The sequence below is a fragment of the Conger conger genome, chromosome 18, assembly GCF_963514075.1.
Source record: "Conger conger chromosome 18, fConCon1.1, whole genome shotgun sequence".
Lineage (NCBI taxonomy): Eukaryota > Metazoa > Chordata > Actinopteri > Anguilliformes > Congridae > Conger > Conger conger.
This window is the reverse complement of record NC_083777.1, coordinates 10,759,505-10,774,625: the sequence shown is the minus strand read 5'-3', so window position 1 is coordinate 10,774,625 and position 15,121 is coordinate 10,759,505. Positions and strand designations below refer to the sequence as shown.

At 43.5% G+C, this 15,121-nt stretch overlaps 1 protein-coding gene across 1 annotated transcript; it reads right to left on the bottom strand.

The window, feature by feature from the left end:
* Nucleotides 1-451: 451 nt before the first annotated feature.
* LOC133117900 (NK1 transcription factor-related protein 2-like) lies at nucleotides 452-8,881 on the bottom strand. The gene is made up of 2 exons (XM_061227411.1): nucleotides 8,786-8,881; nucleotides 452-1,071 (listed from the first exon to the last, which is right to left on the bottom strand). Exons 1-2 carry the CDS (start codon nucleotides 8,844-8,846, stop codon nucleotides 452-454), a joined length of 681 nt encoding a protein of 226 aa, XP_061083395.1. The 5' UTR covers nucleotides 8,847-8,881.
* Nucleotides 8,882-15,121: the final 6,240 nt, after the last annotated feature.

Sequence of the window (15,121 nt, the reverse complement as noted above, 5' to 3'; positions counted from 1 at the left end):
AAACATAAATTGAAGTGAAAATGATGTCAAGTAGGTCTAACACCAATACAGAATAGTGGTATGGGCTAGGCATTGTATCAGCATTACCATACATTATTCTGCCCCTATACATTCTGACTGGATGCATTTATTGAGAGGTGATATTTTATGTTTCATTTTATTGGGCAGGAGAACTAACAGTATCTTAAAAAAGAGGTAGGTAAAGGTGGGAATCTTGCCATGCTATTTTTTCTGTCCTGGTATTGGTTCAGTCGGTAACATATGGGGTCAAAGCAGAAACTTTCAATAAGTGACTGCAGCGTTGTTAAGAAATGTAAATGTGTCTCAAAAGATTATAGCAAACCACATTTTTGTTTTACATATAAAATTTTAAATGACACAATTGCCTGTGTTATAAAACATTCTTAACAACCAATTAATTTACAATAAAACAATGAGACCACAAACGATCTCATAAATGCGGAGAGTAGAACGCCGTCTGAAGGTAGCCATTGTGCAGGAGTGGATTCAAGAGCCCCCCAGTGGATGACAGAGGAACAGCACCAGCTGAGTGAAACACCATATTTCCAGAAGTGAACGTGGGAAAAGTCTGGTAATTTAATGCACCTGCCCCACCGGGCCCTGGGCTGGTACTGCCTCTAAGCAGAGAGTTCGGTCCGGTCTGTAATGTGCTCTCGGCTCCCGGGTTTTGCTTTTTCCATTTAGTTCTTCTATTTTGAAACCAAATTTTGACTTGGGTTTCCGTGAGACTGAGAGAAAGGGCGAGATTGAGTCTCTCGCACACCGACAAATACCTTGTAGTGCGGAATTTGTTTTCCAGTGCTACTAGTTGTTCATAGGTGAAGGCAGTCCTTGCTCGCCGGGGTTTCGTGCACCCTTGGTCGGAACGGCACTTCTTTTGCCGCGAGAGGTCGTCACTTCCCAGGTCATCGCTGATCTCATTTTGTCCGTCCTGTATTCCTTCAAGAGAACTATCCGATTCTCTTTTATGCAAGTCTGTCACCACATAGTCGTCAGGTCGCTCCCCGTGGTCTGTAGAATTCAGATTGCCATTCGCTGTTTCTCCACCTACTGACAAAAACGTTGTTATTCATCAAGAATGCAAATTAGTCAAGTGTTTTACCATGTAGCATACGTACTGTCCTAAACACTTTCATGTGGTAGATTATTGCCCTAGCGATTTCATAGGCCAATATTATCTTAAATTGTTGGTCTTGCAAAATGAAGTTTCACAAATGCCTACGATAAGGGTATACGCGGATATAAAATATTTTGTAACCTGGATATATGACATTAAGTATATCCGATTGAGTTATAAAAGTTGTGGAATTAGTGGCTGCGTGGGTTTCCTCCGGGTACTCCGGTTTCCTCCCACAGTCCAAAGACATGCAGGTTAGGCTGATTGGAGAGTCTAAATTGCCCATAGTGTGTGAGTGAATGGTGTGTGTGCCCTGCGATGGACTGGCGACCTGTCCAGGGTGTATTCCTGCCTTTCGCCCAATGTATGCTGGGATAGGCTCCAGCCCCCTTGCGACCCTGTTCAGGATAAGCGGGTTAAGATAATGGATGGATGGAAGTTGTGGAATTAACGGCAGAAGCGGTGCTGAAAGGACAGCGGTGCTGCTAAGCTCCTTATGGACAAGGCCTGCGGGCAGATCCTATATACTTACTGTACGTTTCATTACTTTGTCTGGCTTGCCACTTATAGACCTAGTTCAAAGACAATAGCGAGAAATTCACAATCGGCATTGATGCCTTCTACCGGCTAGCATTCCTGTTTAAATGAATGAATGAATAGCCGAAATAAATAAACAGCCTACTGACTTTGATGTTCCAGTTTTAAATAACACCCAAAAACTTAAACCCCGACCGCATGTAGAATTAATTATTACTCATTACGATCGTATCACAGACTATTGCCTGCTGTGGGCCTACTTGAGCCTTTCATCGTGCGTCTGTGGGAAATAGAAAGATTGTTTATAATTAACAAAATTATTTGAAATAATGCTTTCAGCGCAACCTGAAAAGAAATCACGACTCGTTATAGACCAGGACAGTTTAGGTGGAATGGAGCGAGGTGGAAGAAAGGGGGTGAGGGGCTGTAAATAATCCCTAAATAATTTATAAATCACGAGTCGCTTAAATGTCATGTTGCAGAAAGTCACCCAGATTAAACCCAGGTCCACCATCTAGGCATGACGCACTAATGGAGTTTCATATTTGTTGGTGGATCGATAAATGTCATCTATTTAAAGGTAAGTTTTAATCGAACAATATTTAGGATCAGACATGGATGGGCTTTGACGTTTCTACCTGCCATCTGTTGGAGGGAGATATGCAGGAAACAGTAATGGGATATCGATCAAAGTGAGCAGAAGTGTCCCCAGCGGGACGATTTAAACAATTATCGGGCCTGACTGTCCCATTGCCAATCATTCTCTCAACCGAGGTATGAACAACTGCACGCCAGATTTTAACGTAAATACTGCGGCGGAAATGGGAGAAAATGTTGCCTAGTACGCGCGTGATTAACACATATACGTCAAACAAACAGTTTTTTAAGCTTTTATGCACTGCGGAAAAACATTCACATTTCGTCTCCTGAAATATAAATTAATATAGCCTAACGAAAAAGTACAATAATTTATGTTTTTTCTGCCATATTTCTGAATAACCTTTTCAGTGCTATTAACTTAAAGCTAAACAGTGCAGCATATTCGACATATAATAGGCTAATAACACTGTTATAGGTTCTAATACTAGGCTAATACTACTGCTGCTACTACTACTACTACAACTAATAATAATAATAATAATAATAATAATAATAATAATAATAATAATAACTGTAGCTAATAATAATATAACAACAACAATAATAGAAACACATATGCTATTATGAAGCATTGCTGCTAAATTCTACTTTAGTTCTTTTTATGCATTATAAAATCAGTTATATCCAAATTTAGGCTACTAGTGTTTTCGGATTTAGATTTTTTTTCTTACCGGAATCGTTGTCTCTAAGTCCTGGGTGACCATCAGGACCGTGATTACCAGGTGGGTCTTCTGACAAACTTCCCACCCCCACATATAATCTTTCTCTTTCTGCTGAGAACAAAGTGTTCTTCTTACTGTTGAACTTCTCTGGGTCCAAGATGTCGATTATTGAGAATGAAATCCCGTGATTAGATATCATTTTCACTCCAGTGCCCTGGTACTCCAACATAGTGCAAACTATGTGCGCTCCAGATTGAGGAGTGATAGTTATATATAGTGTGCATTAGCTGTCCGCAATTTATACAACGCGCCACTCTCCCTATCAAAAATATTTGCGACCCGTTAGAGCGAAGGTGTTTTGCTAATACCGCAGCGTGGACGTCTTCCTCTAGAATACCGGTGGTGTGGTGAAGCAGTAGCCTACGACTGTGAATGAGGAGTCAGGTCGTGAAATTGCCCCTTTTCTGTGGTCGATTTGAAGACGCGGTCTTTCGTGCCCACGTGACAGAGAAAGCAGATATTAACGAGGCAGGAGTAATCCTAAATTCTAAACGTATGGATGTCACGTGATTCATTGCTTTAGTCTACACCTTTGTTCAAAAAATGTCAATAGCCCACAATAAATACAAGGAAGGGAGTTTTTACTTACGAAACACAGCTTTAAAATGCATACATAGCCTGTATCCATGACAAGTACCTGGCAACTTATTTATAATAACATCATTCACAAAGGATATCCCACTGTAGGCTACATACTTCAATGCATATTAAAATGATATATTCTTTGGAAGGTAAAAAAAATGCTCCACCCATTACAATTTTGCATTGAGCATTCATGTACTTTGTTTAATTGTTATTACGTAGAAATTGTATTTTGGTTAACTTTCATGGAATGATTATTCATAAACTAGTCAATAAATGACAGTGGTTGGTTTCAGTCTAGAAACATCATATACCACACCATTACATAATCAGTTATGATTAAGTCTTATAGTATTGAAGTCCAAAAGAAGATAAACTGTACTTTCAGAGAAGAATTACAGTCACATTCAATATTTTGTACCTCTTGTCTCAAGACCTGAATAAGATCCTTTGTCGAAGCAGGCCTACACCATCTTTTCTCCATGTTAAAAGAGTGTGAATGAAAACAGAATGCAGTGTAAAATGCCCAGTGTTAATAAAACTCAAAGTACCCAACAGGGACCATATGAACTCTGTGAGAGTGGATTTAACACTGACAATCCTACTGCATACGCAATATTTGTATGCAATAACTGTAAATGTTATTTACAATAACTTAAATGAAATCGACGCACAGAGCTACAGTGTTCTTATCTTTTCTCACCAGCCTGATGCTGAAAGACAGTTTCCTATAGCGGCATTAACGTGTCATTTAATAATATCCAGCAAACTGTTACCTTCACCTGTCGCGCGGTGATTATAGTTCAACTGAGTGTGGCTGTGCGCCGTGGTGCAGGGTGGCTGGGAGCTCGCGGTTATCCTGATGGCACGCGATAGATAGCGCAGACAAACTCCGGATCAATATTCACCGCGGGTGTCCCGCGCTGATAACACCACCCAGCACAACGGAGACTGTCACAGCGGGTAGCTGAGCCATTGCCATTTTCGCAATATTGTCTAAATAACCCGCTCAGTTTCTGTGGCTACTTAATGCACTTGAGGATGCATTAGAAGAGAATAAAAAACGTTTTTGACCTCAATTACTGCATATTAGTGGGCCACAAAAATTAACTGTACATTTAAATGTAAAAAACAAGAAAAGAAAGTTGCACAAGGATCTATTTTCAGAAGAAGAAGAGAGCATTAGTCTGCAGAGTAAGAGTGAACTGTATAAGCTTTGTATGCCTTTATCAGGGTATGACCTCTCAAAAGTTACAATTATTATTCATACATTTGATCAGTTATGAGAACTTGTCTGATATGGTAACAGAAAGTCAAATCTCCTGTGAGCAAGTCAGTTCTGACAGTGGTGTGAGAATTAGAATACTTTGTACAAGACCAAAGCAGTAGATCAATCTCTCTATAAGGCAGTTTCATAGACACAGATTAAGGTTAGTCCTGGACTAAATTCATTTTTTAGGGAGAATCTCCAGTCAAAACTGAATTTAGTCCAAGACTAGGTGTAATCTGTGTCTGCAAAACTGGCCCTATATGTAGGATGGGTCCCATCTTTTCACTGATGAGAAAATTGGGGGAATACCATTGTTACTTTTGAGGATTTATTTATTTATTTGAGCATTAAGTTAGGTTTACTGTTGCTGTGTTTCAGGACATTATAATGTAAAAATAATCGTTTTCAGTCGTTCCCTACCCTTTGTCTCACTCTTAAGTTAAGAGTACATGTTTCTTGAGCACAGAAATACCAAAATAAAGAATGCGCACACAGTAGGTACAGTAGGAAAATATTCTGGGTTGAAGGAGGAGATAGAATAGAAATTAAACTGGACTAAAATGCAAAACATCATTGCACTGAAATCCTTGAATTGGCTAAATCAACGTATGTCCATTTACCTGTTGACATTAAGCACAATCGCTTTGTTTCTGGTGAAATTTCGGTCATTGAATGTCTTTTTGGCAAACACACTCCAAAGAGCCTCTATTTGTCACTGCTTATTTGAGTGCTGAAAATCACATTTCCAGGTTGTTAAACGGTCACAAAACTCCTTCCTGGGCCCAAGAGCCTGTCATTTCCTCTCCCAGCATGCTTTATGGCTCAGGCTGACCAGTAGCGGTGAGCAGTCGAAGCTAGCGGCGGGGAGCCCGCAGGTTTTGTGGTGGAACACGGTCAAACAGCAGTAAAAGGTGCTCACCCAGGCCTCTGTTTGTCCACATTAGCATCTGTATTCGCAGCACTGCAGCCATTAGGCTGGCCCTCCATATGAAAGGCTCACACAGGCTGCAGGTTTACTGCTTCCTGTGCCCCGGTCCCCGTACATCTGTTTGGGGGCCGGGACACAAAGCCGGGCCGGAGGGACAATGGGAGGGCCGGTCGGGGCTTCAGACCGCGAGGACGGCCGCAGGGGCCCCGCGGGCCCTCGGAGAGGAGATCACAGGGCCGCACAGCAAGGCTCCCCCCCCCGGGGCCCGGGGGCCCCCAGGGGCACACTTATCTATACCGCACGCCCGTAAAGTCATCTGCGCAAGGCGGAAACAGCAGCCTCCCGGCCCAGACACAGGACGCTCCTCTATTAGCGCCAGGCAGGTTACGAGCTCGCTGTCTTGTCCCAGAGGCAATTGAGTCTCCTTTGTCTGTGTGTTTACTCCCGGAGAGTGATGCATAGCAGACACAGGCCGCTCTGGGCTACAGCTGGACCTTTGATGATCCTTTGTTTAGCACACTTATCCACACCTTCCCCGCATGCAGTGAGGCCGGATAGCAACCATCGACCAATCAAAAGCCCAATGTGTTTTTTCAGCAGAAGATTTTTTTTTCTGTGGAAATACATTTTGTGATGTTGCTTACAAACCAATATAAGGGATGCCAACACAGTATTTATAATGAGAGATGCCACTGTAGATTATGTTAAGTTATTCAAATGACAGGTGGCCACTGGATCTTTTAAACCAGACTTCCCACATTGATCTTGTAGGGCATTTTACATAGGTGTGCAGACCCCCAAAAGAAAACAGACTGTGCTTACCATGTTGACACAGGGTCAGCAAGGCTTCATGAAAAGACAGTGCTCGTCAATACAAAACTATTGCTCCCATCATTCTGCCACCTCAGTGGAATGCTCCCAGAAATGTTGAGGTGAAATAGTACTGTATAGATCAGGGGTCGGCAACCCTGGTCCTGGAGAGCCGCAGGGTGTGCTGGCTTTTGTTGTTACTTGGCATTAATTGATCAATGAAAGCCATTGATTACACAGTTAACTCACCTCACCTGGTTTCTTGGGTCTGAATCGGTTGCTTATTTTAAGGTGGAGACGAAAGCCAGCACACCCTGCGGCTCTCCAGGACCAGGGTTGCTGACCCCTGGTATAGATCATGGGTTTTCCAAATACAGTGTTTATTGTCTTTCCTTGTGGGAAAGAGTTTGGTGTCATTGGAGGTGTAGTACACTGGTTGATCTTGAAACAGCATTTAGAAATACACCACAGGTACATTACATTACAAGGTATTTAGCCAGGCGCTCTTATCCAGAGCGATGTACAACAAAGTGCACATCAAACACAAGTAAAAGTGCAAAGAGGACCTGAGAGGACAGTACAGTTCCGCGTCCTACCATGACCATACAGATACAGTCGAAGAATACATCAACTTCCAAACTTAGCATACCACAGTTGCCAGCAGAATACCCAGAGTGCAACAATACTATAGCTAATACAAAAAAAAAAAAACAATATCTATACAACTATATAAGTGCCATTACAGCCTATGGCATATATAAGGCTAATCATGGTGGTGATTTAGGGAGGGAAAGGTGTAGCCTGAAGAGATGAGGTAATGCAAGTTACCTGTGAGTCAGCATTCAGCTGTGGTTACAAAGGTTAATCAGGTTTGTTAGGCATACAGAGATAACATCAGCAGGACCATTGTTGTTACCACCGTCTTGTGACTCTTTATTTGATGATTTGTTGTTTTCCTGTAAACCCCGGGTATATAGAAGGAAAAGTGGAATGGTTCAAGGAGACTCGCTAATACGACCTCCTGTGCACCATTCGCATATAGTCATTCATATTACATCTTGTAATTCTTGTAACACATTGTCATTCTATTTCTGCAATGCACATTGTTTAATGCATTGTATTAATTTGAACCTGCATCCTCTTGACTTGCACCACTGCACACTTAGCAGTTTAGAGTCCTAACAGACATAGACAACCTAGGATACCTGCACCCCATAGTCACTCGCCTATACACCAGTGTCGTCACAAGATACATAAGTGTACCATCGTAGGCTATACAGGCCACAGGCACGTCCGTGTCTACACAGACAGATAGTGATCCTATAGAGCCACACTATTGGCAGACATTTGCAGTTACTTTTGTTGAACTGTTAGAACAGAGGAGCAGTTGAACTTATATTTTGGAGTCAGATTAACGAGAACAACATTAAATTTACCCTGTTCCAGTAGCATTGGTCAGTCTACACACGTTTCCTTCACCTCTCAGATACTTCCGCCTTTTGGTGTTTTTGGGGGGTTCCTACCATCTAAAACAGTTTGAACTGAGCTGTAGACTGCACGACTGCCACTCAGATTCCAGACAGCTCACAGAATAGAACACTTTGCCTCAATTGCACCAGTAAAACCCGAAGCAATAAAAACTGATTACAGAACACGCAAGTAAAGCCAAGAGATTGTATAGGCTGTTGTGGACTTGGAAGGCTGCAGTGGAATCTATTAACTCAGAGGTCTCAGACTACAGTCCTGGAGGGCCACATGGACTGCTGATTATTTGATTTATTTAAAATCTTTCATGCTTAATATGTTTAATTGAGTCCAAGACCTACAATTTGCAGCTGGTTGAAAAGAAACTACAAAACCCACCAACACCGCAGTGCTCCAGTACTTGGGTTTGACGACGCCCATATATTAGACCATCTTCTAATCTACAATATGGAGATGCCAATGAATGATTTTTGTGATACGCATTCCATTACATAACAGTTATTTATCTGACGCTTTTTTCCAAAGTGACTTAGAGTTGATTAGACTAACCCGGGGACAATACCCCTGGAGCAATGTGGAGTTAAGGGCCTTGCTCAAGGGTCCAAAAGATGTGCAGATCTAACTGTGGCTACATCGGGGATTGAATCACTAACCTTCCAGGTCCCAGGCATGTAGGCTACAGGCTGCCCTGCATTGTCGTATGATCTGTCCCATGCAGCAGGGCTGTTCAGGGGTACCCCTGTCCCATTTTGGACTCTCTGCAGATTAGCCTTGGTGCTGGGTCCTGTTCTGGGGACCTTTGCAAGGTCAGCGGTGTTTGTACCTGCTCAGGGAGGTAATGAGAGTTCTCCGTTACAAGCGGCTGACTGCGCCCAACACACGCTGACGGACAGCAGCTGTGTGGAGTGGCGGGGTGATTTGTGAGGGCCGGCTCATCGGACGCGGTGGTGATTACAGCGAGGGACGCTGTCACTCAAGCTGCCGTCCTGCCCGCGCTCGGTAAAGGTCTCACACCACCGTCCTGCGCGCGGTAAAGGTCAGTTCACAGAGCTCTACCGTTTACTGTCCTGCTTTAAAGAGAGAAAACCATACAAACGCTCTCAACTAGCACCATATCTCCCCCCTCTCTCCCTCTCGCCCTATGATTTCTGTTGTACAGTTTTCACCTATCCATGTTCTACGGATCTGAAAGGGAACGTGAATTTAGTGTGAATTTAGAGGTGTGAATTTAGAGGTTTCAGACACGGCCGCACTTAACCTGTGTTGAGGAGACCGGGCCTCCTCCCTCTAACAGTTGAGTTAAATACACTTAAATGAACTTAAATTGGCCTGTTCCTGGGCTGCTTTTACACTGCCACCTCACAAATGATTTAATTTCAAATTTGCCTTACCACTTACCAACAAATCAAGCAGTTCCTTCTGAAAATTTTCTAATAATTGGCACAGTAACAAAGTAAATGTTATCAACATAGTAAATCCTCCTCTCCACTTTAATGTGTCAAAACATAAAGAGCTATGACTCAGTTTAACAGGATGGAGGAACAGCACTGGTCCCTTATAAAGGATGGTGCAGAGAGCTCGGTTCTCTGGCTCTCTCTGTTTCTCCCTCTGAGGTGGCCCTGTCTTCGCCCTGGCAGATGTAACGTGCTGTCACTCTTTCCCAGCGCTGATTGCTCATTGTTCTGAGAAGGTCACATCATAATTCATTAGAGATAATTACTCCCCGACGCCACCTGCACTTCTTCCTTCAATCGGCCAATTAAATTACGAGCGACTATCACGTTTCCGAAGCCCCAAACAATGAAGATGTATTTGTAATGTTAAGACAAGAGCTATTAGTTCCATTATTCAGATGGGCCAATTTAAACCAGGAGAGCTGTCTTTATGAAGGGCAATTAGGCACTAACCGTAACTGATAATTCCTGCTAATTACAATTAGGAAACATAAATAGCAGGGAGATAATGAATCATCATTGCTGCTGAACGAGAGGGAGAGGGGGGTGCAGACTGGGAATGCCTGATACACAGTGCAGCGCAATGTGTTCTCCTGTGCATTGAAAATGCTTTTTACTTATTCTTTTTAGTTTTTGTGTGTGTGTGTGTGTGTGTGTGTGTGTGTGTGTGTGTGTGTTTGCGTGTGCGTGTGTGTGTGTGCATGTGTGTGATTTTTTGTGTGTGTGTCTTTGTGGTACCCGAGACCCTGGTCTTAATCTCAAGAACTATATCCATAATATTTTAACCTTTTTTTAAATATTTTCACTGCAACATGTTTTTTGTAATTGAAGGTATTTGAATTATGTGACTTTTTTCTTCCAGGTCTCAGGAGAATATGAGAGTTGTGGCTTTGACCTTTGACCTGTGTACATTGACGAAGCTCATCTGTTCCATTCCCACACTGCTGACCTTGGGCGGGTTTGGGATCAGATCCCTGACCTACGGCCACATCATAAATTCACCCTTCAGATGGTTCTTAGTTCTGCTCCAGAAATGCAATGCATCTCAGTTGTTTTTACCAGGTAGGTCAAAGTTCTGGTTGACTGGCAACCTCTGTGCTGCTGTGCAAGGTCAAGCCATTTCCAACCCTGATGGCACCAAGGTGCATTCTGGGAGAATGTGGGGTCACCTTTCATTGAATAGCAAATGCACCATGAGCTTAACTTTCATATAAAGGGTATATAATGAGGATTTCAGTCATTACACTGTATATCCCAATAAATCTGCATCGATTAAACAAGGAAATGTAAAACAAGCAGCTATAATGTTAACCTAGCAAAATGTATATCTCGATCTCAGGAATTAAACATAACAATTACACCAGTCGGCATTTAAATGAAACCACAGTGTAAATCCACAATCCACCATTAATCTCTAGGTCTGGGGTAAAAGATTTTGGACCTGTATATTTTTGCAAGTCATCTTAAAGGCCTTACTTGTGTGTGGTGTTGGGCCGACTGCACAGCGACTGTACTCGCCCCAGAGATGCCTATGTGATTGCTACAGCGAGCAATATATCAGTGAGACCCTCCAATCAATACTGCCTCCATCAGGCCTGTTCCCTGATGGCGCTCCCTCATTTCTCCCCTTGATTGTTTTTTCCCACAGAACAAGGCTGGCGTTCCCAGGGCAGGGAACTCCCACAGGCCTCTGCTCCATCTCAGCCTGCTCTCTCCGGATGCAGAAGAGAGATTGAGAGGTTGTGACCGGCTCTGTTCTGGTGACCTCTCTCCGGACTCGGGAGAGAGATTGAGAGGTTGTGATTGGATACATGGAGGACCACAGCTCTGTTCTGGTGACCTCCTCTCTCCGGACTCGGGAGAGAGATTGAGAGGTTGTGATTGGAAGGGTGACTCACTCACTCCATTTACATCCTGCTCCAGCCTTTTGGACCATCAGGACTGTCCCTTTTGCTATTTTATGATGAAATTACACCATAAAACAATTAGAAGATTATTTCAGATGATTCACATAATTAGATGAGTAGATGAGTAGATCATCAGCGGGGTTCCGTGGCTTCATCCTCACTGGTAACAAGGTTTGCTCCAGCTCAGTTTGTTTCTCCTGTTTTTCATTGAACTGGTTTTACAAAGGTATAGTGGCCTTACTTATCATTTCTTACTTTGTTCTTGTACTTGAATTTGATGTGAGAAAATTTCAGTCATCACTTTTAGAGATTTATATTAAGTCATGTTAATATTAACAGCTAGTTTTTAAACTGCCTCATTTGACAAAACTACAACAAGTTAAATAAACGTTTGGTTTTAGGTGACATTTAAGACCGACAACAGAGATGCAACAAGCATCATAGCGTGAGCTTGATTGGGGGTCAGCAAACAAAGAAAACGATGAATAATTTCTCATCTGAGGCAGATAAGCTTTCTCACCCACTCACCTCCAAATGGTGGGTTCAACCTGTCTTTTCCCCAGTTTGGCACACCGTGTGTGTGTGTGTGTGTGTGTCTCCTTGACCAGACCCCCCCCCCCTTTCCTTCTGACCTTCATCCCCTCAACAGAGATTCTTCAGAGGGGGAAATGATTTGGGCATAATTGCTCCTCCTTTAGTGATTATTGCCCTTCACTGGCTGTAAATCAGGGAGTCTCCTGGGAGCAGAGCCGCTCTGACCTCCATATGTCTCCGCCACAAGATGGCCGCTTCACTGCCCGCGTGCAGCAGGCAGGCCGGGAGTCGGCCCGTGCTCCTGTTCGTCCGTGCAAACCACAACGCACCGCCCGCCCCCTGCCCAGCTCTTCATCTTCACCCCCCAGAAAGATCCGGAAAGGTCAACTTCCTTTCCCAGCCCCCACTCCCCCAAACACCCCCAGCCTCAGCCCCAGTTCTGATGGTCCCATAACTCTCTGCATGCCATAACGTGCGGAACTGAATTAGTGGTACCTCCGCCAAGGTGAGGACGGATATGTGACAGAGACAAAACCAGTTTGTTGTTGTTGTGTTTTTCTCTCAGCTGAATGATGCCATGTGAAACGCACTGGTACTAACGTATGCCACATTAAACTGTCAGATAGCAAGTGATGAGCTCTCTCAGGCTAACATTCAGAAAAATGATTGCCGGCCTACAGTGAATATACAGTCACATACATCAAGTATCTGTACAGAAACAGGCCCTAACTGTATCTCTTTTATCATTTTCATAAGCTCTTGTTGTGAATGTAAATTCGTTTCCCCGTCCCGTCTGCAGCGGTAGTCACATAATGAAATCCCCGCGTTCAAGTTCTGCGCTCACACTTCACCGGGCTGGATTGATGTCAGAGCTGTGAATGTTCTCAGTAAAAGTTAATGGTGCCGTTCCTTCTAATTGAAGGACCCCCCCTATTGCGGGGCTGTTCGTTTTCACGGCGACGCACATCAATACTGAGCGCTGCCGGTGCGGTCATAGCTGTGAGGACGCGGCGAGATCAGGTGACCGGCGCGGTGAGTTAGTGCGGGCCTCTCTCGCTCCTCTGACGGGTTCTGATGAAGGGTGACTGGGGAGTGATGTCATTGTGCCCCAGCTCTGTGTGCTCAGATAGAGCTTTATTAGGGAAGATGGTGAGGAGCAGGTCAGTGTGTATTTACAGCTCGATCAGCTCCCAACACTCACCACTCCATCAAACACTGTTTGTCTGCCTGCCTGCATGTCTGTATGTCAGTCTGGCTGTCTGTCTCGGTCTGTTTGTCTGTCTTCCAGTCTACCTGTATGCCTGCCTGTCTATCTGTCTGTTTCTCCATCTGTCTGCCTGCATGTCTACATGTCTCTCTGTCTGTCTGTCTGCCTGTCTCTCTACCTGCCTACCCGCCAGTCTGCCTTTTGGTTTCTCTGACTATCTGTCTGTCTGTCTGTCTGTCTGTTTTCTATCTGTCTGCCTGCACGTCTACATCCATTTGTCTGTCCATCCATCCATCTGACAGTCTGCCTGTCTGTCTCACACTGTCAAACCCTGGACAGACAGACATTAGAAGCCCATGTGGTCTGTGCCATGGATCTCTTTAACATGATTCACACTTTAGTGTCTCTGTGGAAGTTTGCAATAAAAGTGGTTTCCTGGTTATAGTGCCCACACACCAAGGAGCTGACTAACCCCTTCTGAGAAAGTTGCACAAGAGATGTTTTATTTGCAGGCTTATTTCACAAATCACTCCTCGGGCTGGGTATATTTCAACATTATTTTAAAATACGTTTGGTTATTTTCTTTTCTCGAAAATAATTGTTCATTATTTTCTTACATTTATGAATGTTGACAAATCCAGTTGTGCCACAACAATTGTGTAGCTTCCACACACTTTATCTGCAGTGCTTGAGCTGTTTTTCAGAGTGTGGATTTCAGTTGATTTTGTGGTTCTGGTTGTTCCTTTGTTCGGAATAAATAGATTGAAAAAAGAAATCACTATAAAATTATTTGCACTTCACTAAAAACAGAGCTTCTACAAGCAGCTCCAGCAGAAAAGATCGTAGGCTGTTATACTGAAAGTGGATGTGACTGTGTGTGGCCTGCGTCCCTGCATTAGATCTGTGGGTAAGTGATTAAATGTGTTGCCAAGAGAGGGGGCTGTAACTCAAGAATTCCCACAAGGTTTGCGCTCTCTCAGAAGCGTGGTGACGGTAGACTTTTCAGCACAAGGGCTCTCTTTTATCCTTCTCTTTTCTTTTTCTGGAGAAGGAGGTTGTCTTAATGTGTTGTGTTTTATTATGCCAGTATATAGGCCAATGCACATTATTGCAATTTTACAAAATGGTGGAAAATGGTGGACACATTGAATAAACTTGTTATGCACATTGTGAAATTTGTCATAAGAGTAGAACAGTTTCTTAGAGATAAAAATGTAATCTTTTAAATTCCATCTGTTTATTTATAAGAAGCTGCTGAAAATATGTTTGAAATATCTATATGCCAACAAAAACAAAATTAGCATTCATTGGACTGGAAAACGTTGGACTGAATTTGAGGTTCTGTTTTTACAGGTCACACGTATTTTAATTGATATGAACACAAACTGTATGACCCCATGTGGTCAGACACATTTATGCTAGGGAGAAAAATGCTGGTACTTCCAAAATCTTTTCTCCAGATTTCCTGTTGGGACCCACCCTTTAGATAATAACTGCAATGTGGACAGGATAGACTCTGAAGTGTGTCTAACTGTCGGCCAGGCCTTACTCATCCATAAAACGTCTCTCCTAACTTTCCCATTGTAATAGAGGGGACTGGCCCCGGCAACAGGGAAAACACGGAAAGAGTTACACAACACGCCATGTGCTCAGTCATCTGAGGGAGCCTGTGAGAGAGGAAGGTGAGGGAGAGAGGGGAGGGAGAGAGAGGGAGAGAGAAAGGGGGGGAGGGAGAGAGAGAGAGGGGGAGAGGGGAGAGGGAGAGGTGTTTGTGGGGGAGGTATAGTGCCATTGAGGTCCTTGATATGAGCAGTGTTTGTGTTGGAGCCCTGGACTCTCCAGCACAGAGACACAGAGAGCAGAGAGTAGTTGTGTAACAGTGTATGA